Raw genomic sequence first — 23,991 nt, forward strand, 5'->3', positions numbered from 1 at the left:
CGTTTTTTGTCGATTTTCGTAGAAACAAAATGGTGGATTACTGACCTTCTCGTACAACCAAGGGCATAATGGCGCATGTCGAAATTGGGAAACGATTATTTTGAATTACTACCTAGATTCACATTCAAAACGTTACAAACGTTTATAATAGAAGAGATGCAAATGACCACTAATGCATTCTGTCGAATCTGCGAGGTTTTACGTAATTTCAAATGTAGAAATTCAATAAATAACATTCTTTTAAAATGGCGACTGGTTTGCCTTTCAGGGCCAGGGCCGTGGTGGTCACGTGCACTCGTCGGCAACAACGTAACAATTTGACGATAATCTAAATCCGACCATGTAATTAAACTACGATAAAACAAATACGTGTGGCTTTATACACACTATAAGATGCATTGGTAATAAACCTAAATATTTAATGCGCCTGATATTACTATTACGTTGCTTGATCTTTAACCTTTCACCTACAACCCAACTATGTCAGGAAAATGGCTACCTCCATACAGCGCATCGCCAAGGTTTTGCTCGGAATATCACCTTCAATTTTACATCCATTACGCCAATATCAGGTATTCGGTTTAATTGCACTCTTTGTTTGGCCATCATCCGAACAATTGCTCTACTTTGCACTTGGGGTTTATATAGGTTAAAGGTAAACTAAACACTGGGAGCTAAGCCGTGCCGCTAGCTATGTGAAATAGCTATTATCTAAACAAGAGGAGCAGTACGCCGTCGTGGACCGTTTTAGTGAAATACTTTTTCATGAACTTCACATTGATTATATTTAATATATTACGCGCGATAGTATAGACTAGATATAACATGGCTCAGTACGCTTTGCTAATAGGCAAATCTTTAGTCCACCAAACAGTAATTTAATCGACTTAATGGCATTAAATCGCACTATTCTTTTGTTTTCTTGTAACCGTTTTAATGTCACCAATGAGGAGACGTGTATTTCGCGTTTGCAGGTTATTTGTGAGAAAATAGTAAATATGTTCAAGATGTTCCAGACTTCATTAAGCTAATTGATGATAACGTGCAGCTTTAATGAGATCAAGAAAACACCAAGTGTTTGGAGTGATAACAGGGCTGAACCGATCATTCTTTGGATTTAGTCTTGTCTCCAGAGGTTACCTGTAAGAACATGCCCGGCTCTTTCCTCATTTGCCCCCCGGAGTCACTCTTTCTGCAAAGCAGCATCTGTCCAGGATGAGGATGCAGTACAGGCCGCTGAGGCTCTCTCCCGCTACAAGGAGAGGCCCTGGGATTACCTGGAAAGTGAAGGTAACTAAAGGTAAATTAAGTCTCATCTTTGGACCTTGTATTTAGTTTTGTAATGCAGTATTGATTTCCCCTGACAGAATACATCGAGAGGTATGGAACCAATTCAGTGTGGACTGGCTACAGGAGGAATCATAAAGGAGGCATTCCCCCACAAAAGACACGGAAGACCTGCATTGTAAGACTTATATTTTAATCTATCTGAGATCCTCTACATTAGTTCCATAAATTGTATTTGTTACTAAAAGTAACTTTGATGATGTTTCTGTAGAGAGGAGACAAGATTTGTGGAAACCCCTGTCCAATTTGTCGGGATCCAAACCTTATTATCCACCATCAGGTAGTTCAGCATCTCATTGTTCTTGTTTTCAATTTAGCAACATGGTTAGTGGTTGTGGACAAAACCAGCGCTTAATACATCAACACAATGAAATCAAAGCAAGCAAAAATCCAATAGGTTTGATTACTTTCTGAATTGACTGTAAGTTAGCAATACATCTATGACAAGCTAACTAGAGTTGCAACCAGTGTGGGAGTAGTTACTTGTCATCTGTAGAACAGTATTTTACATATTACTTAATACTGTTAAAAGTAAGTACAGTATTACTTTCTGAAGTATTACATTTAATAGTAATACGTTTGTCATTTTCATCTTGACAGTATTGCCTTTGTGCCCTGGTGAAATTTTTCATATAAATGGAGTGTAAAGTATGTGTGTCTACTAGACTCTAGTTAATACTCTAAGTGTAATACTCTAAGACTCTAAGTGTCTACTTAATAATAGAAATTTACTTTTCTCAAATACATGAAGTACTTTTAGTTACTAAAACAGTATTTCTAAAGTAACTTTGATAATATTATTGATCTTAGAATGTGAAGCTTTATCATAAAAACAATGTAAAAAAATGTAGATGTTATGAAAAAGGTTTGTAGTATGTGTAGTGGCAGAAACGTTTTAAGCCAATAAAATATTGGCAGTTAATAATGATTTGTCTTAGGTCCACTTGTTTAATGTTAAATCACATGCATTCTGTTGTAGAATGTGAAATTGTTGCAGCAGTTTATTAGCCCCCACACTGGAATGGTGTATGATCCTACTCGAACTGGTAAGTCACCAAGTTGGCACATGATCTAATGTATTAAGAGTCATTGAGTTGATCACCAGCTTAGCCCTGTTCTCCTGTCTTCAGGAGTGTGCATGAAACAGCAGAAGAAGCTGAATGAGGCCATCAACACAGCACAAGATCACGGTAAACAATACTAAACGTTTTTTTTTTTTTTTTTAGCCCTAATATTCTTAATCAACATACAGTAAATGGGACTGTAGTTCCATCTTAGGATGTCTTCTGTATAACCAAACATTATTGATATTTTTATCATTTATTTTTGACTGCTTAGTTTGTGATGGTGGATGTAGCTTTCAGGGCTTTGTTTCTATTTGAAGTGGTGGGGTTTAAAAGAAAAGTCCAGCCAGATCTGGTAGTTTGTAAAAGTCATAGTAGGTCTTTAAGATGACTCGCAACTCTAACATCTTGCTGACTTAAATCATTTTCAAACTCATGAGTATTACATTTAAATTAATTTAAATTAGTATTTCATTTAGTATTAAATATTTGCATATTTCAAACATGCTGCATTAATATTAGATTTGACTTTTAATGTGACAGTATCATTATTAATTAGTACATTGTTCAGACTGACTACATATTAAACGTTGTTGGTGTGACTAAATACTACACCAGCCTGTTTTGTACTGATTATCACCCGACTCCACTAATGTTTAACAGTAGATCTCTCAGTAAACTGCATTAGTGTGTAGTATAAGTGATGTTTGTTGCTTCATACATCATCATTCCTTTAGTTTGCTTCATTTCAGACTGAGAAAGTAATTTGTGTTTTTAATAACAGAACTATGCATCATTTTTAATATCCTGTCTCCTCTTTCAGGATTACTTTCCTTCCAGATTCCATATGTGGAATTTTCAGGAGAGGACTTCTCCAATTCCCATGATGCTGTGGGTTGCACACCACCTCCCCCATCCTTAACTGCTGGTGACACTTGGTATAAATGGTACGGTGAGATAACACCTGATGAGAATCAAGTGGCTAAAGTCAAGAAAATGTACAAGGCTTACCTAAAGTGATTGAGAGTACAGAAGCGGAGGTGCTGATACAGAAACTATGAGCTCACTTCTCTTTGATTAGTTTGAAATATGTATAATTATTTGGGACTATTTTTTTTTTCATATCTTCCAAGAATGGACATAAAAGTTGCACAATAAACCACATGATAAAAATTTATTCATTTTGTATTTCTTTAGCGGGTCTTCTCCACACATTATCATTCACAATACTCAAATTGTTATAGTGGAATACTGAGTGGATTGAACAGAATTTTATCCATTTTAAATTAAATCTACAACACTTGGAAAAGTAGAGAGGTTTGAATACCTTATGAAGCCACTGTATGCTCAGATATCAGTTTGTTAGATCCACGTAAAAAAAAAAAAGCCATAGCCTCCAAAGTGATAATACAGCTGAATCTAAACCCCTAAAGCTTTCACATCACAGGCCTAAAGCCAGATTCCCATGTTTTAGTTAGAACTTATCTTTTCTAGGTTGATGGTTCAGTGTACCCAACTCTATTATAAAAACTTTTGACATGTGCAGTATGTATTTATCTGTAATGTGAGTAAAAGAGCTGACTAATACATGCAGAGAAATTAGACATTGTGTAATCTGATCAGTCTCAGTGATCAGATATGAATCACATGGGAGATTTGGGGTATACCTGTATTGTGGACTGCTGTGGTCCAGTATTCAAAGGCTGGCTACACCTGAGTAATCTGAACGGATTAGTAGGCAGACTGATGTTTGAGGGTTTTGTTTGCTTCTGTATTTTAGTTTCATGTTTTTGTGGTAAATGCTTTTCTTATCAATTATTTTTTTTATAAATAGTCAACTTTTGTTTACCTCATAACGCCTAACATGGTCTGAAATTACAATGTATATTTCTGATATTTACTGAGTTGATTATAGTTCAGCTCACCTAACTACCTATATCAGTTTGTTTTAGTGCTTTTGCCATTTGCACAGCTACAGATTTACATATTCATGGGAATTCTTGCATGGTAGTCTATGCAAGTAAAGGGAGAACATGCAAACTCCAGAAAGAAAGGCCACAGACAGCAGGTGGATTTGAACCTGAGACTGTCTAGCTGTAGGCAGCAATACTAACCACTCCATCCTTTTGCTGCCCTATCTTTGCATTTCTGAAGCAAAGCTAAAACCTCCCTATATTAGTCAGCTTGATAAGATATAAATGTATAACTCTTACTAAATTAAGTATTTTATGCATGTCTTAAGACTGTGGAAGAAAACCGAAGCACCCAGATGCAGATATGGGGAGACTTCTCCACACAGAAAGGCAGGTCCAAAACCAGAACCATCTTACTCTGTAATGAAAAGACCGGCCGCTGCACTGTTGTGCTGCCAGTCATATGCATCAAGTAGAGTGTGTCTTTGTTCAATAACATGAGCTGAAAGTGGCTTGTCCACCTCTGTTCTAACTTCTATGGATATTATAAGAAACTTGAGTTTGAGGGAATACTCCTCTTGGAAAGACTTGAGAGAGGTGAAGATGTCTGTTGTGATCATGTATTTATCATGTGTACTAAGCCTCCATAAACAGCTAGGGGAGTCTGATAGCGCTTGTTAAAAATTCCAGAACCTGGCAAGTGACCATAAGCTGACCCTGCTTCTCTACAATTTCTGTAATGGTTATAACAAGGTCATGAAGCTCATATCACTGCAAAGACAACATGTATTTACAGCCTCGTTTAACTCAAGATCCAGGACGACTGCAGGGACCCAAAGCGCCTGCTAAATGATACCAATAGATCAGCTTTACCTTGAAGCGCTGCAACTGATTGTTAACCAGGATTATGTTGTGTGGCTTGATGTGTTCATGTACCACTCCTATTTTCTTAATGTAGTGTTTGAACTGTTGGAACCATACAGTCCATCCAGTAGGTATTCAGTGCTTAACTTCTTCCACATTTCATTTTACATAGTGCTCAGAATCCTTGTCCTGTTGAAAGATGAACTGTCGCCCCAGTCTGAGGTCCAGAGTGCCCTGAAACAGGTTTTCATCACGGATGTCTCTCTACATTGCTGTACATCGTCTTAGCCCCCATTCTGACTAGTCTCAGTTCCTGCCACTGAAAAACATCCCCACAACATGATCCTGGCATCACCAATTAATTGTAGGGATGGTATTGGCCAGGTGGCGAGCGGTGCCTGGTTTCCTCCATACGTGATGCCTGACATTCAGGCCAAAGAGCTCAATCTTTGTTCCATTAGACCATAAAATTTGTTGGGTTAATATAGCGTTTTATCAGAGCCAGAAAAATGCAGTACAAGCAGAAGAGTTTGAAGGCAGTATATGGTTAATTGAATATAAATGTAGTTGAGTAATAGGCGGGGAGCAGTGCGGTGCAGCGGTAGCCGGAGGGACAGGTAATGGCCTGGGGATCGACGGAAGACAAGTGGCAAGTAACAGGCAAAACGCAGCGACACAAGTGTAGTGAGGGAAATCTAATGAGGGAGAAAGATTTTGTTTTGTTTGTTCTTTCGGCTTATCCCGTGAGTTGAGGGATGTCACAGCTGATAACTGAGAAAGTGTGAGGGGATCAAATTCAAAGTAGCAGCGAAACAGAAACAAGTGTCCGAAGAGAAACAATAGTATTCAGTATTGCTTGCAGGTAGGCAGAACAAAAGTCATCCTGCGAGAAACTCAGATCCAGAGGCCAGACAAAAACCCTAACAAATAACCCTAAATGAAACCTAACTCTGAGCAGAAACTCGGAACTCACGGGAGAACCCGGTAACTTGAATCAGAGAATGGAGGACGGCGATCTGACAGAGAGGAGCAGGTAAGCGGAGCATAAAAGTGGATGGCAACAGGTGAACTAAGTTGACGCTAATTAGGCAACACAGCGGGGAGATGATCACAGGGGCAACACGGACAAGAATCCCAGCCGTCATTTAAAACTAACATCTTTCACGTTTTCATTATGGGGTATTGTTTCTAGAATTTTGAGTAAAATGATGAATTTGATCAATTTTGTTATAAGGATGTAACATAAGAAAATGTGGAAAAAGTTAAGCGCTGTGAATACCTTCTGGATGCACTGTATCTGATTTTCATTGTAAAAAAAATGTGTAAGGGCATTAAGAGTTTAAGTTATTAACCAGTCTCAGGTCCACTCATTGACAATGATAAATGCTTTCTCTTGTAGAACGTAAAACTGTTGCAGCAGTTATCCCCCAAACTGGAATGGTGTATAATCACACTCAAATTGTTAAGTCACCAAGTGAGCACATGATCTAATGTATTATGGGTCTCTGAGTTGATCACCAGGTGACAAATCTCTGGTTTAGCAGCAGAACTTAGTAAAGTGCATAATTGTGTAATATTAGTGATGTTTGTTACTTCAGACTTCAGTCACATGGTTTACTTCAAACGGCTCCTCAGATGGTGAACGTAATTGGTGTTTTTAGTAACAGAACTATGCAGGTATCACTTTTAACGTCCTGTGTCCTCTTTCAGGATTATTCCCCACACATAAACACATTACACAAACCACATGATGAAAAATGTATTAATTTTATTGTTTAGCTGTAGTTGATCTCCTGCATGGAAGTGTTCAGGAGGGTTTTTTGTTATCAATATTCATAGAAATAAATGGTAGATTTATGTTCCAGTATCTGTCCAACCGGTTAAAGATGTTAAAGTCCAGAAAAGAGGGAACAGATACCCCACAAATAGGTAGCACATGATGGAGGGACATGGTGGAGCACAGCGTTGGTTCCTGATGGCAGATCTGTGTAATCATGGGTTGACTTTGTTTACCATGGTCTCTCCCAGGGACTCCAACACCTCCCGCTTATAATCGTCAAAGTCTCCATCAATCTGGTTGATAGAATAGTCCTCCACTACCCACAAATGGCATTGCGTTTCTGTGATGAGCCTGGCATCATGACTCACAATAATGACAGCTAGACGAGAAGGAACAGTCTGTTAGTGATGACGCCAACCAGTGCAGTACATGGACATATGTATCTGTCAATTGATCATGTCACTTGTTCCAAGTGTTGACAATTGATGATTTCTTTCAATCACGTACATGGAGTATAATCAATACATTCTAGACCAATATGATCACACAATTTTAGCTAAATATAGATATGGACGGTCATTGTCACAGCAGAAATAAATGGCTTAGGAAAAGTACACTGATCAGCAGAAATGACAATTTGATCCATTTAAAATAAAATCTAAAAAGGAAAGTGTGCAAAATGGTCTGAGTTGTTTATGAAAATAATGCATTGAGGTTTTTCACATGACATCAAGTTTTGCCCTCTAATATTTCTTATTTGTCCCTATAGTTTTGGTCCAGACATTCTGCCGTTTGTGCTCTTTTTCAGAGCTTATGTACTGAGATAAAGAAATCTTTATATTGGATGTATATTGAGGGACAGCACACCCAGCAGGGAATTTATTGTGTAGCTGTCACAACAGTCAATAATAGGTCACCCACCTTGCTTTGTAATAGTTGGATATTAACGCTCTTGATTGATTCTTAACTTGTGTGTTGAGATGGGTTTAGTCGGATGTTACACATCCGGATAGTTTAAATCTGGTAAATCTTTTGGATTACGTTTCACAATGTCAGTAAAAATGCCAAGAGGAAAACTATAGCTTGTCCACATAAGTGTCTGCTTTTGAAATCCAAATTAAGAAGTCCAGCCTGTTCTGTTTGTCTTTTCCACCATTGAGATGTTTCCCTTTACATTTAAAGCTTTAAATGCCAAGTAGTGGGTGGTAAGATATCTTAAAAGTTAACATAAAAAAAACAATGCAGAGTCAAAGCCACAACTGCCAAATATTGAAGTTCTAGCTAGCTACATGAAGAGGTTTCCTGTTGATTCGTCAGTGCATCAGTTGTAATTGACTAAGGTAACGGTTTCCCTAACATAAGGATACCAGGCGAGAAGGTCTAGTTTAAGTTATAACTAACATTAGCAATTAATTATGTTGTGAACAATGTTAGCAGTTTTTCATGGCTCGATAAACCCTTCCAACCGTGACAATTTCCAGGATAGAGAAAATACATTTTAAAAATATGGTACATCCATGAATTTTTGATAGATGTGGTGATTCATGTTGATGTATAAATTTTCTGGATATTTAAATTATATTTGCCCACTCATCTTACACAGGGTGTGTATCACTGAGGCTTGGCTAAATAAAATAAACATTTCTGTATAATCCTGCATTGTTCAGCAGCACAAATTACATCCATAATGATGATCAACACCTTTTTGAGAACGTGTTGGGCTCTCAGTACTGCATATCCTATAATATCTTTGTAGTTGGTTTTCAGTTCATCATTTGCAAATAAAGATTTCCACAGAATCTTACCGCCTTTGTATTCATTGATGGCATCTGACAAGGCATCGATTGACTCAATGTCCAGATTGTTAGTGGGTTCATCCTGAGAGAAAAAGGAAAATGTCAGTTAGTTGTGGAATTTAATCATCAGCAGTGTGGATAAGAGACTCGTGCTCCTTACCAAGATTAGTACATCGGGCTGACGACAGGACAGTTCAGCAAACACCACTCTTGCCTTCTGACCACCTGTAGAACATAAAGTGCAGAAACACTGTTAGAAATAGTTTCTGTCAGTTCAGCAACAAGACATTGTCCCACTGTCTGTGTTCTCACCAGAGAGTTTAGAGATCTGAATGGTGTGTGCGTGACTCTCCAGACCAAAACGTCCCAGGCACTTTCTGGCATCCTGGTAGGGGAGGTTAAAGTTCCTCATCAGATACTCTGTGGCAGTCTCCTCCATGTTCAGCTGATCAGCATACTGCTGGTTGAAGAAGCCCACTTTCTGTATGCAGACAAAAACTAGAGTTACAACTTTTCCTCATTTTAACAGAATGATAATCTAAAGCTAAATTTGTAGATAGCAGCTGGAACAGAAAATGTCATAGTAGTGGAGTCAGTCAAGTTTTACTAGATTTCACTTAAAATGTTCAGTTCTATGAATGCAAATATCTTATTTATTTGAGTTTACTTCATCATTACCCACAGCACTCCCCATGTCATCAACAGCTGAGTGTTTTTTATCAACACTCAGGTAAACAGGTTAGAGCTCTTATTAACAATGCATGTGGTTTCATGAATACTAGTTTCATCTGGTGCCTGTCTGTCTGAAAAACAAGAATAGCTAATTCCACCTTTAGATCTCAACTGATAAGTTGTGTTACGCAAATTCATATATGATAAAACACTAAAACAAGTGCTAGAAAATTAAATATTTATTTTGTCAAATCATAACTTTTTCACTACAGAAGAAAGTCAAAGGTCTCTGGCCATGTCAGAGAAAATCAGTTCAGAGTGAAACACAATTACTCTTTGACAGTGTACTGTATCTACTGTAAGCCTAACAGCAAGTTACTCACCAGACGATGATTCTTCCTCATCTCACCTTTAGTCTAAACAGAAAAGAAAACAGTAACTCAGCAGTACACATTGTTGAGAAAAAGTATCCAATCCCTTTGGAATGATCTGATTTACTGCAATTATGGGTTATATAATGTGACCAGTGTGCTTAAGCTAAAACAAACAAATTCCTTGAACAAATCCGTTAAACAACGAGGCATGAACTGTTGGATGAAAAAGGGGTATGAGTTGAATCTCCTTTGGTAGCAATAACCTCACACAAGCTATGCAGTAGCTATGGATTAGAAATACACAGTGTTCAGGAGGAATTTCAAATCCTTCTTCCTATTCTTAGGATTTCTGGTGTAAATGGCTCTCTGAGCTCATTTGGGTCCAAAAGGCAGATTTTCTTTGTTTAAAGCCATTCTTTACACTCCTGGTTCCTTTACAACACTGTGTATCACATAAACATAAAGTGCTTTGTCTTCGTCTTGATGAATTTAAACTTAGTTTCTTCAGTCAACAAAATATTTTCCTGGTAGTGCTGTAGAGTGTCTAGCTGCTTCTTGGCAAATTTCAGACTTTTTTTTATTTCTAGAGAGCAGCTGTTTTGTCCGTGGTGTCCTGGAATTTACACCATGCTTGTCATGAAAGACAATGCACGTTACTCTGAGCTTCTCCTTTACCTCACTGATCATTCTGAGTTTTGTATTTGCAGTCATGACAGCTGGAAACTCACTAATGGACACAGTACCCACTCTATTCCCAGCCTACACTGAATGTCTGAATGATGTATTTAATGTGAAGTACAAGATAACGATTTCAGAGTTAGTAATTCCAAATAGGTCGTATCTGTTCGTATAGAATAGTTTCAACCAGATGCAGATATTTTCAATATGTTATTCTTGCACTTACAGGATGTAATTTCCCAGTTAGCAGCAGTAGCAGAGTACTCTTCCCGACACCATTGGGTCCAACTATACAAACTAGAAGAAAGACAGAGGAGTCAGAATTGAAGTAAACAGTGAAACAGTACATTGGGAAAGGATTCACGGGCAGGATATGGTTTCACAACAGTGACTTGGTCCTGATGTGTCCTCTAGTGGGTATATTCTTTGCTTCCCATTCGTATCAATATCTTCCAGTTACAGTTATATTATAAGTAGCACAGTTTTAACTATGACCATTTTTATAGCAATTTTAGCTTCCTACTATCGGCTCCCTGTTCATGTAGAGAAGTCAGTTGACTGCAGGGCCTCTTCCTATAGTGCCTCTTTCATGTGTTATAACCTCCATGATAAGATTTCACAGTTTGACTATGAAGATGCTTTAAAATTTAAACTAAAGACTCTTCTTTACACCCTGAACATCAGTTTAAGTTTTACTCTTCCTTCAGTCCTTTTACTGGTTAGCTTTCTTTCACTGGTGGTTTGGTCTGAGTCTAACCAACTCTATTACACGTAAAACACAATCCATATTGTCCCGACAATGAGATGAGTGGACACATTCTGAAAACCATTGCAACTTTCTGTTTCTGCTATTTTGTTTTTCAGTAAAAATCCAGGTAAAGGACAATCGTGATTTTATCCAAACATGACGTTGAAAAATAAAAAATATATATATTTTTTTTTGTCCTTTCTGCTTATCCCATGAGTTCAGGGTCGCCTTAAAAAAAACAGTAAAATACATTATCAAATGAACAATGTATTATTACACTATGGACATTGACAATTTTTTGGCACAACAGAAAGGCTCAATGATGCACTTGAGTCATACTTAGGATATTTCCTACATTAAAGTAAAACTCCACTGAGTTGCTAATGCCAATGGAATTGGGGATGGTCAGGAAGTAAGGCAGGTATCGGTTTAGCACCTGTACTATACATGCATTAAGTGTTTCAGAGCAGTTAATACTACTAACAGTTTCTACAGTTTTGAAACATATAAAAGTTTTTTAAAAATGAAAATGTATAGTTTGTAAATGTTGTTAATAAACAATGTAAATGTTTATTTTTTATATTTGATTTTTGATTGTTCAAATTTAGCTTCGGTTAATTTCCTGTGGTGCAAAAACACACACTTTACTGCTTTACACAAAAGATACAAGATTTTGTTTTAGGAGTTATTCATTCTCTGAATCCATAATCTGAGGACAGAGAATGCATGATGTTCAGCCTGTAAAGCCACATAAGACAAATTTGTAATTTGTCATTTTGGGCTATGTAAAAAAAAAAAAAAAAAGTCTGAGCCAATACTTACTCCTGGAGTCCATGTCAATTCCAAAGTCGACATTTTTAAACAGAATCTTCTGACTGTCATAGCCAAAGTCAACACCTGCAAAGGAGGGTGACCATTAATTATCATATACTCTTTTCAAATAAACCCAAGATAATGTGAAACAGGAATAAGTCTGGTATCTTATGGCTTTTTTTATTTCTCAGATAAGGGTATTGAAAAAATCTGTTTATTCCATACACACACAAATATGGAACTGCACTGCAGAGTTGTGGAAGTAACATTCAAGACCTTGATCTGCAGAAGCAGTCTGCAGATATTCTTACTGTGTAGTCCCAGTATAGGGGGTGAGAGTGGTGGTGGGTTGGGGAAGGTAAACTTGACAGTGTATTCTTTAGGCCTCTTCAGGAGCTCTGTGGCCTCTTGGCTTTCCTCCTCCTGACCTCCCTTCTTTTTGCCTTTCTGCTGCTTTCTTGTCAGAGCCTCTTTAGTCTGCTTCTCCTGTGAGGAAACATGAGACACAATAGGAGGAGTTAACGGGGAATACCGGAAGAAGTATAAAGAACATAATAGCTTAGCTTGAGTACAGAGTTTAAGTAGTATATTAGTCTGTAATAAAGATATACAGACTTTATAGACATGCTTCAAAACAGATGTAGGATGTGTAGGATTACCATTCAGATTTATGAAATACTCACAGCCTGTTTGGTGGACTTGCCACCAGCCTTTAGATCTTTAAGTTTCTTCTCCTGCTTGTCATACTGCTTCTGCAGCTCTTTCTGCTTCTGCACATACATCTTCTTGAAGGTCACTTAAAGTACAAGAGTAATGTAATGTGAAGTACTGTCCTTAGTACTTTTTAGCTGCATGTTTTACTCTAATAAAACCACCCAACACCTGCTAGGCACTGCCATATTTCAAATATCACAGCAGTGCTGCTCTAAATATTCATGATCTGTAAGAGGCTTATCTAAATGAATACTTACAGTAGTTTCCTCTGTAGTAATAAAGTTTTTGGTAGTCCAAGTGGATGATGTCTGTACATACATCATCAAGGAAGCTCTGGTCATGGGAAACTATGAGGAGAGTCTTCTTCCAGCCTTGAAGATAGCTATAAGTGGGAAGAGAGTACACAAATCTTTCTCCAGGACCAGTATAGGCATGTCCTGTAAACATTATACCTTCATCAATCACTCGCTTTATTAATGTCACAGCTGCATGACTGATTTCTGTAGCGCACCATTAAAATAAGGCTAAAAAAGCCATTCCTTGATTTTGTGCTACAGGTTCCCAAAATACACAGGGCTTATTTTGTGTAGCCCTATATTAAAACAACACAAGAGTCTGCAGTTTGTGGTGGGGTGATTCATGTACCAATAAGTCAATGAAATATGATGTGTAAACTTTAGGTGGTTTATGTCTTTCCCTCTTGACATTGTGTTAACACACACTTGATGCTTAAGACGAGCAAATTGCCTAAACCTCTGCTTTTATAGATGTCTGCAGACTTCATAATTGAACTTCATAATAACAATAATAATAATAATAATAATAATAATAATAATAATTAGCAGCACCTGGCTGCAACTTTCCCTCTTAAATCCTTTGGAAACAGTAAGGGGGTACTTAGTATTGCCCACCTGTTATTTTCCTTTGGCTTGACAGTAAAAAATGTTATATCTTGTTCCACGTCCGAGGTTGTATTACTAATAATTCTAAGATCTCCTATCATCAGATTATTTTTATTTTTTTTCCCGAATTAACATAATTAAAAGAAAAACGTCCTACCCTGAGCATAGAAAATGGCTGCTGTGTGAATATGTTCCATTGTACTCAAAAGTGTATGTTACTGAGTCCCATATTTCTACTGTTTACCTAGAGATCTTCATGACTAAATATAAAGCAGTCACTGCTAGGATACTGTATAATTATACAGTCACACCAGATTTAAATTTACGTTCCGTCAACGTACAGCCGTTTGTATGAGCCAACTAGGGTTTCTTCTGTTTTTGTCCAAGTTGTGTATTGTAAAGATAGTCAGATTAAGATGTGCATGTATAAGCATGTATAAATCTACTGATGATGTCATCAATGACATCACATGGCTGCCTTTGAAGTTCACTTATTAAGTTTGTTTAACCAGTTGTCATAGAAACAACGTGAGAACAACAAGAGAAGTAGGTCATCTCAGCTTTGGGAAAGAACAGACAGAGCTATAGGAGCTACAAAGTACAGCTACTAGAGATTTAAGTTCAGCTATTAGACAGAAAGAATGGACTACAAGGTAGTGGGGAGCCCAAAAAGGCAGAAGAGAGAGGTTCAGTTTGTAGCTGTGGAGGCACACAGTTTCTAACCTTGTTCAGTGGAATTGATTTGTGAACGTGTTCAAAAATTACTATTCGTAAATGTGCATTGTGGAGTTACTCCATTATCATCTCAGTTGAGAAATGTGGAATTCAATAAATGTTCAGCGTTCGTCATACAACGATCTCTGAAATGGATAATTGTTGGACCACCAAATACGAGTAAGATCGCTTCTACAAGGGCCGATTCAGATTTGTTTCCGGTTGCAAATTGACACACTGTTTTTAACTTATATGACTGAACTGTGAACTTTAATATCTTGAGGTTCAATGTCCAGACTGTTGATCTTTTGACTCGCTCATTTGGTAGTGGCCATGATACATAAATCAACAGTAATTGTTCCTTTTCATTCTTAATTCTAAATAAAACCTAGCACTATCAGACATTAGATTTGGGAACACAATGATTCAAGGAAACCTATGAGATTAGACGCTACTTCATACTTGTTGAGCCAGATGACAGCATTCAAGTCCAGGTGGTTGGTGGGTTCATCCAGCATTAGCAGGGTGGGTTCCATAAATAGAGCTCTGTGGGTACACAAGGTCAAAGTTAATGAAAGACGACTTAACTGAGGTCAAGGCTGGACATGCTTCATCCATGTGGTGTACCTGGCGAGGGAGACTCTCATTCTCCACCCTCCAGAGAACCTCTTAGTGGGTCGGTTTTGCATTTCAGGGGTAAATGAGAGACCAGCAAGGATCCTCCTGGCTTTGGCTTCAGCTGCTGCAGCTCCTATTGCTCTCAGTTCTTCATAGACCTATCAAAGAGGAGAAACAAAACACAAAAACATAAACTCAAGTTTGGACAATAATTTTACAGTTTTTTTTTTTTAATCTTTCAAATAAGTTTTTTTTTTAAACCTGGGCTTTGTCTCCTACTTATTTGGCCACTGAAATGTCTTGATCTGTGAGGCTTGTCATACGTCACTGTATTCCCAGATCTCAGCCATTCATTCGGCATGTACATTTGGCAATATAACAAAACCAAGTAAAATTTCCGCAAAAACCAAATGGGCTACATGAACACTAAGGTGTACAATATAAAATTTATTCAGATTACACAATAGATAAAAATAAATAAAGGCTATACCATTATTAGAAACTGCCAGTTTACAGACAATTTCTGGATTTCAAAGACCACAGAATGGTGGTACACATATACAAACTCTCACTAACCTTGTCCAGCCTCTCAGCCACACTGTCCTCTCCTTTCTCCAAGCGAGCCTGAAGTCGTTTCTCCTCCTCCAAAAGTTTCAGTCGGCGGGTATCTGCCTTCAGCACTGCCTGCACCGCCGGCGTGTCATCAGCTACCACCTCTAATGCACAAACACACAAGTTTGACACAATCAGTGGACGATATCAGAATGGATGACAGATGATTTAGAGACACAGGTCACTTACCCTGCTCACACAGTAGTACATCAATGTTGGGGGGAATACTGAGAGCTCTGTTGGCTATGTGCTTCAGTAATGTGGTTTTTCCTTTGCTGAGAAAGAGGTGCAGACTTATTATATTTGCTAAATAAAATGACAAACATTACAGATTACAGGTTAAATCCCCTTTTAGGTAAGAATATGTTTCAGGACCCATATTAGTCACTATAATAATCTCTGCAAGAAGAGTTATCCCAGGACAAAAAATATTCCAGCATGAGTTATTTATGAAAGCAATGGTTGTGATAGCCAGCAGCACACATATACAAAGTTGTAAGTTGTAAGTTCGCGTTCCCAGCCGACTGGCTTTTCTGTGTAGTTTGCATGTTCTCATGCTCCCGTGCATTGTCTCCCACAGTACAAAAACTCATTTTAGGTTAATTGGCGATGGTGTGGATGTGAGTCTGAATGGCTGTCTGTCTGTGTAGGTCTCTTTGTTAGTCCTGAGACAGACTAGTGACCTGTCTAGGGTGTACCCCACCTCTTGCCCTATGGATGGGTGTGATGCCAAAGTTTTACAACACCCAGAGCCTCAGAACCAGAAAGCACAAATTATAGTTATGTGTTGTACCCCTTCTTTGTTGACAGTTGAATGTAAACATTTTAAACAATGAATCAATTAAATGCTGATATGTGTCATGTGTCCACTACATATCTGTTAATCTCAAAGTATATTAGTTAAATATATGAATACACTTATCACATTGGCAAAGGTGAAAACATACCAACATTTACAAACTAGACTACATCTGTATTAGTGCAAAGGACTAACTGCACATTATAAAATGTTTTTGGTATAATACTGTATATATCATGCTGTCTATTCCAAGTATATTATACTGTATGTTCAAATCAAGACCCTTTTATTAATGTTATCAAATAAGAAGTAAAAGTCTTTGTGTCTGTATTAAGACCCAGTAATAAAACAATATTTACCCATTTGGTCCAACCAAACCATATCTTCTTCCTGCTACAATCAGGAGGTCGGCGTTGACAAACAACTCCTTGCCATGAGCAGATATGCTGAATCTCTCCAGCTAAAGTTCACAAAACAGATCTTAGGAGACTTTTCCTACACTACGTGAAATAATAATTTCACAAACAAAACATAATTTGGACAAATTAAGCCATTTATTGAGAACAGTGTGATGAATATCTAACCTTGATGTCAGAGGCATTCTCCAACATTGCCTGCCTGGAGGACATCTCAGCCTGGGAAATAGAGAAATCTCCCTCCAAGGCATTCTGAGCACGAACACTGGCCACCTGACGCTCATACTCCATCTTTAACAATACACAGCAACACAGAGAAGTAAGAAGCCAAGAATGCAAAAGAAAACCCCATTGACATCACTAAGGTTATATTGAGATTTAACTAAGCCACCCCTGATCCACAGGATAACTATGATATCAACCAATAGATCCCAAACAATCCTGTAGCACACTACATTGCCTTGAAGATAACCTTTAACAGCTATGATGTAAATTATTTTCATCTTGTACTGTACATTTTAATGATTTTCCACGACATTGGAAACTAGGTGACATTTAGATGACCTATATATAGGATATATAGGATTTGAAAACCAACAACTATTTTTAATAATCAATAATCTCCTGATTGTTTTAATAAATCAAATATTAGTTTGCTAGAACACAGTAAAAAATTTTAATCACAATTTACTTATGCCCAATTTAACATCTAACATATTAAAATTTCCAACCAAAAGAAAATATTCAGTTTGCAATTAGTCATGTTTACTCAACCTTATACTTTCTATTTTTAGTCAGTTCTTAGTCGACTAAAACATTTCAGTTTTGTCTTATTTAAAGAAAACAAAGACTTTAATTTTCATCAGAACTTTTAACCTAAAACTGTATCAACAATAATTTAATTTAAAAGAAGAATAGATTAAATATAAAAACAAGCCAGAAATTCAAAGGTTGATTACAGTGGGTCAGGCTTGATGCATCTCTTCAGTTGTGTTATTTTCTTTCTAGTTATTTTGGAACCACAGGGCCTCCATCCTGAAAATTCTATACATTTACTTTCCTGTATGCACCATTATAATTGAAGTGGGTCCCAATACCTTATTTAGGGTGTTAATTTAAGAATTATATTAACATAGTATTTAAACCACATTCAAGAAGTATACTTTTTCTTTCCTCCAAAATAAATTAATTTTTAAATTCAGAACTGAAGGAGATGGCAACAGTAGGAGTGCTGAAAAACTCCTTCCCATATGATATTGTCATTAAATTTACAAAAAAAAAAAAAGGTCTCGATATATATCATTATCAGGATATAATTTAACTATATTTGGATAGCACACCCCTTAGGATAGAGTGAATAGTCTGCACTTAAATGGTCTGCACTCTCAAAGCGCTTTACACTGCTTCTTGTTCACCCATTCACACTCACAATCACACACACAGTCATACACCGAAGGGGGAGCTGCTATGCAGCTGGCCAACACTCACTGGCAGCAACTAAGTTAGGGTTCGTTGTCTTTCTCAAGGACACTTCGAAATATGACTGGAGGTGGTTGGAATTGTACCAACAACTGTGAGATTGGTGGACAACCACTCTACCTTCCTGCATCCTACCTTCCTGCTCTACCTTCCAGTCACCCTGAGTGCCATTGTTTAAGGAGCTCAAGAACCGCAGCACTACCCGCTAATGGCTTTGACATTTAAAACAGATAGAGGCGGCATCTACAATTACTGCACTATAACATCATTTAGCTAACCTGTTTCTTTTTCTTCTTCTTCTCCTTTTTGGTAAGATTAGCATATGGGTCATCTTCCTGCTCCTTGGCTTGTTGTGCAATGGTGTCCTCAGCGCTCTGATAATTACAGCCCAAAAAAAAAGAAAAAAAAAAGAGAAAGGGGACTAAACACATTGATCCAAATTAGACAATGCGAGGAGATATGGTAGCTTTAAGGAGAGCAAACATACCATCATCATGTCACCTCCATCACTGTCCTCCTCCTCTTCATCTTCACTGCGTGATCGCTCTGCAGGCTTTTGTTTCTAGATGAAAACAGTTAAATCCCACCATGGTTACCTGGAAGGTGCTAAAAATGACCAATGGCAGGCTCTAGACTTTTCCACAGGGGTTTCTTTGGGGGGCAGCACAAATGTCACACAACCTGGGAAAGCTTGTTTTCGTCTTCCATTAAAAATGGCTATACTGTTTTATACAAATTTTAGAACAGAACTCAGGATGAAAAAATTAAAAACTTAATTTAATAGGACTGCCCCTAAAAATGAAAATGACTCCTCAACATCAATCCGTATTACTTACCTTATGCTGCTCTTTCTTTCCCTTCTTTGGCTTCTCTTCATCATGATGTTCCTGTGACTGAAGGATTAAATATTATTAGTTCAACATACACAATTGTGATGTATTATTAAGTGCAGGTTTGCATTTAGATGCATGAATGTGCCAAAACCTGAGCTGATTTTAGATATATTTAGGATCGGCTGAGGATCATAGATTTTCATATTTTTGATAAACTTCTGTTTAAGCATTTCTTTAACCCCCCCTCACCCAAAAAAAGAAAAACACACAAAATATTTTGTCCAAATTGTGTAAATACAGAGTATCAATCATATTAGGCCCCATGCACACATCACAAACCCAAAGCTAGGCAGAGCTCTGTCACAGTTGCTTATCTACAACTAGACAGTTGGTGTTTGAGGACAGTTAACTTAACTGACAATTCAGTGCTAAAATCAGCAGCACTTACCTTAGACTTGTTTTCTGTCTTCTTTGTAGTTTTCTCTGCAGCATCATCTTTCTCTGCCTCCTCCTCATCAGATGCAGCCTGATATTTCAAAAGCACACACACATACACACATTATTGAAAGCAAAGTTTGGTTCAGCTTATAAATGTCTAGAGACTGATCCCGGTATGGATGAGACCTGTGCATTAGCATGGGGGACACGAGAAGATGTATAGTAAAAACAAATCAATATATTGTAAAAAGAATATGAGCTTGAGAGTCATATTTTGTAATTGAGATCGTGAGTGGATGAAAAGTTTAAAGGGAAAAAAGGAGAAGGAGCACCACCTTCACCTTTGTGGAATAAGATATTTCTGTTTTCTTGCCTTTCTCAACCTCCTGTATCTATGCATCATAGACGTGCACAAATGGAACTAAAACTTTGGGAAAAGATGAATTCACACACCTTCATTAAAAGAAGCTGCAGCTGCAGGGTCCAATTCCAAAGGAACACATTTCAGGTTACTGGTATCCGAAGTTACACATATTTCAAATAGTTACAATGACTCATATTGGAGGAAATGGAGAAATGTTCATGTCAAACCTTACTGACCAGTTTAATCACTGCTAAGGCCCTATAAACATGTGCAATTTTTTGCCATTTGTGTTAACAACAGTGAGGAAATTGTGTGCATGTGCAATGTGTGCATGAATGCAGCATATGAAGAGGGAAATCTTCTGCAAGCCTGGGGTGGGAAACTGCTGCATTCCTCCTCTCTCTTTGTGTATTGGACTTGATCTGTTTCTGATAAAATCTAACAAAAACAAAGCTAACCTGAGCAAACACAAAACATAAGTTTGAAATGATAATTGTATTTATGGAAGCAAAAAGGTAAGTAATCAAAAATAAGTAATCGCCCCTTGAATGTAATAGCTAGTTCAGGTCCAACATCCTCTCAATGCTGATATTCTTTTTCAGGATTCAGAGCAAAATTCATGTTTCATTGAACAACTCAGTAATGAGGCCATTTCTACCACTTTGTTTTAAGTGAAAGAGGCTGCCGTTGCTTGGATGTTGCCCCTGAATCTTTTGTGACTTCTTGAATAAATGGTCATTGTGCTTTTGGACTACTTTTGGAAGGTGGGCTATATCTGGAGGAGTTCACTATTGGTCTAAGTCTTCTCCATCAGTAGTGTCTCTTACTGCAGATCTGTCAAGTCCCAGGGCATGAGGATCACCTTTGTAACACTTCCCAGGCTGATGGACGTTACCTACTACATCCCAAAACCTGTCAAACTAAGTGGGTGAATATTTTTTCCCCCAGAGTCCTAGTTAGTATTACATTGTGTTTTTGCTACAGTTAACATTGAAAACTTGCATTTTTTTGTGCATTAGAGGATCTAAACTAGTTTACTATGAGATACCTACAAAAAGGTAAGAAAGGTCTGTTTTATCATAGGCCTGTATATTTAATACACTGACAAAGGAAGGAAACATGTTCAATATGTTAATTGAACTTCAAGAATGCACACTATGTAATATAGTGCTTATTCTTTGCTGCTTAATCAATTAATTAATTAATTGAAAAGGTTTGTGTTTTAACAGTTTATCCCAATCTGCTATAAATTAGATTTATAAAATTAGAAATAATTCAGGTATAACAAAATAATTTTGTCATTTAAAATTTACCATTATGGAATAAATGCATACATTGCAATAAAGATGTATTTCCCTCTCTTTGATTTATTTTTACTTGGGCATTTTAAAATTTTCATAGTTTTGGACATTTGTGGCATTGTTTTGTTTTCCAAATATGGTGGCAGGAGTTAGTCAAAAACAAAAACAAAAAAACATTTTGTTGTTGTTTCCTTCAAAAGGAAAATCAAAGTTTTAATGCCAACTATTTTTTTTTAATGTAAGCCACTCCAAAAGGTTTGTTTCTGCTCTGAGGTCTATGACACTACACATTGAGTTGTTGTGTGGCCATTTGTAAGCCATGTAAACTACACCACTGTACCTTTTTCACTGGTTTATCTTCATCTTCGTCCACATCAGATTCCTCATCCTCATCACTCTGGGCCTGGCTGAGAGCAGCAAAGATGTTTCTACCCTGAAAGTGACAAAAGAGATGTTTAACACTGCCAATAAAGTTTAGAAGGGTAGAGGTGAAGCATGTTGTGGATTGATGACAAACCTTAATAGTCTTATTTCTTTTACTGGGAGCAGTGACTGTGAAAAGAAAAGGTAAGCTTATTATCAGTGTACAAATGTGAGAATAAGAATGATTTCACTGAAGATCATTCATGAAATATTTTACCCAATTCTTCTTCCTCATCGCTTGCTTGCACTGAGAGCTTTTTCAGTTTCAGCATCACATCCTCATCCATGTCTCTATCTGCATCTCCACCTTTATCTTTTCGACGGTCTTTCTTCTTTTTCTGAGGCTGAAAAAAACGAGCTCAAATGAAAACTCACAAGTAAGCAAACATTTCAGATTTGATTCTAAAACATTTGACTAGTTAATACTGACACCAGTTTTTTTAAATATACCAATGGAACACCTGACATTAAGTGATAAAAAAGAAAGTCTCTGAAAGCCCACCCTAACCATTTGACCTTGTTTGCCTTCATGAGAAGTGGTTTGGAGACTGCTACCTGTGTATATACAGTACATAGCCAAAGAGGCTAAATGGCAGTCTCAATGCGTTGTTAAAATTATGCTACAGCCTTTCCACAGATAGCACAGAACTGGCCCTTTCACTTGGTTCAAGTCTAGAAAGCTATTCAGACTTATTCAGTACCTTTTGAGTCACCATTACTGGTTTTCCATGAGTCTCTTTCACAGCCATGTCCTCTGCCTTTTCAGGGTTTTTTTCTGTTGCGAGTTCTTCAAAAAACTGGTGAATATGACAAATTGTGGCACAGAGATAAAACATCAGCTATGAAGCATTTTAACACATAAAAAAATTGCCATTTTAAGTACTCACACTCTTTTTGGCCTTTTTATCTTTCTTCCCCTTTTTCACCGTTTTTTCTGCTGGAACACAACAAATTTCACAAATATATATGAGGGTATCCGTAATCTAGGCAACTGGCAAGCCTATTGGTTCCTGACAAAATTAGGAGTCTATGAATATCTCTCATATTGAGTTTGTACACCAGTATTATGTACTACAAGCTAATTGCTGGCTTTATTTTAAGGCACAGTCAACTATAGATAAACAACATAGGAATTGTAGTATTTGTTGAACATAGTTTCACTATGGAGGCCAACATGTCCATTGCTTTCAAAAGGGGGAGTGAAGTTGGTTAAGTCTTAACACTGCCTGCACTCTCCACCTCCTTCATTAAAAACGCCACATGTAGAAAGGTCTTCTGGGGGAATGCTGTTCATAACTCCAGCAGTGCTATGACAAGCAGCACTGAAGCTTTTTTGTAGGCTTCTGCACCCCCACCCGGAGTCAGCACTTTTCTCCCTTATAGTCACTGCTTCATTTAATAAAATTAAAGTAAATCTGACTTATATTATACCAACTGGAGTCCAACTAGTATCTGGTGGCCTTACTGAGATTTTAAATTTCCACACGTCAGGTTCTAAAACATTAAATGACATTAAATAAATCACGTCACTTACATGAACACATGCGTTGTGGCTAAGGTGCTAGCTGAAATGTGATAAGGTTTGTTTACCACTTAAATATGTTTTTGTATTCCAACGTCACTGGTTATGCGGATATAGTTCGAATTTCTGGCCAAACCTCTTCAGCGTCTAACATATGTGGACCGTTTAAACAAACAACATCTTTACACATAAATCGCTTCTTAGTGACACTTAACGCTAGCAGAAAACGTGTGCATTACAACGACATTACATAAAGACAGTTAGCCCTACCTATTATTCAGTAGTGTTAACGTTATGAGCAATGTCCTTCTGTTCTAACGTTAAAACTTAGACTTTTATTGTGCTTAATTCCATCAGTTAAAATTATTTAAGCAAAAGCGGAATGTATTATATTCCTGATAGAACTATAGTAATGCTAACGTTAATTTATGTCTAGATATAAATCATTAGCAGTTAACAGTTTAAAGTAAATTGTGAATATCGAATTGTGGCATAGCTGACAACATATGTAGCCTGCCAAACTACATTAAGGTTAGCTAAGCTGTGATGCTACCATTAGCCCGTTAGCTAACACCTCTATGAACAGTAGTAGTTTTATCTTACCAGCTGCTGGGGCGACTTCATCATCCACCCACTCTGCTTCCTCTTTCACTTTTTTGGGCATTGTGTTACTTTAGGTGTAGCTTTATGAAAACAGCATAGGCAAAAATATGTCCTTTTAGTTTACACAGTAACGCTAACGTTTATCAGCCAAACACATGTCATGCGGCCCCAAACTATGTGACAATGCAGATACCGGGGTGAGAT

At 37.4% G+C, this 23,991-nt stretch overlaps 2 protein-coding genes across 3 annotated transcripts; one reads left to right on the forward strand and one right to left on the reverse strand.

Annotated features, from left to right (window-relative positions):
• The first annotated feature begins 389 nt into the window (after positions 1–389).
• Positions 390–3,588, forward strand: mrps18b (mitochondrial ribosomal protein S18B). Its single transcript, XM_067509721.1, has 7 exons — positions 390–572; positions 1,122–1,290; positions 1,368–1,465; positions 1,559–1,627; positions 2,327–2,393; positions 2,478–2,537; positions 3,235–3,588. The coding sequence occupies exons 1-7, from the start codon at positions 492–494 to the stop codon at positions 3,429–3,431; spliced, it is 741 nt and encodes a 246-aa protein (XP_067365822.1). The 5' UTR covers positions 390–491; the 3' UTR covers positions 3,432–3,588.
• A 3,351-nt stretch (positions 3,589–6,939) lies between these two features.
• On the reverse strand, positions 6,940–23,991 carry abcf1 (ATP-binding cassette, sub-family F (GCN20), member 1). 2 transcript variants are annotated; one of them, XM_067509668.1, is made up of 26 exons: positions 23,788–23,991; positions 22,550–22,596; positions 22,364–22,459; positions 21,880–22,006; positions 21,757–21,791; positions 21,580–21,672; positions 19,585–19,662; positions 19,140–19,196; positions 18,791–18,865; positions 18,582–18,677; positions 16,993–17,115; positions 16,768–16,868; positions 15,799–15,884; positions 15,574–15,713; positions 15,007–15,155; positions 14,842–14,925; positions 13,021–13,145; positions 12,733–12,845; positions 12,361–12,535; positions 12,059–12,133; positions 10,715–10,785; positions 9,820–9,852; positions 9,077–9,245; positions 8,925–8,989; positions 8,774–8,846; positions 6,940–7,347 (listed from the first exon to the last, which is right to left on the reverse strand). In XM_067509668.1, exons 1-26 carry the CDS (start codon positions 23,846–23,848, stop codon positions 7,181–7,183), a joined length of 2,514 nt encoding a protein of 837 aa, XP_067365769.1. In that variant the 5' UTR covers positions 23,849–23,991; the 3' UTR covers positions 6,940–7,180. The 2 variants fall into 2 exon arrangements, with proteins under 2 accessions (XP_067365769.1, XP_067365758.1); XM_067509657.1 differs by having other exon boundaries at positions 22,550–22,599; positions 23,788–23,990.

Source organism: Channa argus, chromosome 1, assembly GCF_033026475.1.
Source record: "Channa argus isolate prfri chromosome 1, Channa argus male v1.0, whole genome shotgun sequence".
Taxonomy (NCBI): Eukaryota; Metazoa; Chordata; class Actinopteri; order Anabantiformes; family Channidae; genus Channa; species Channa argus.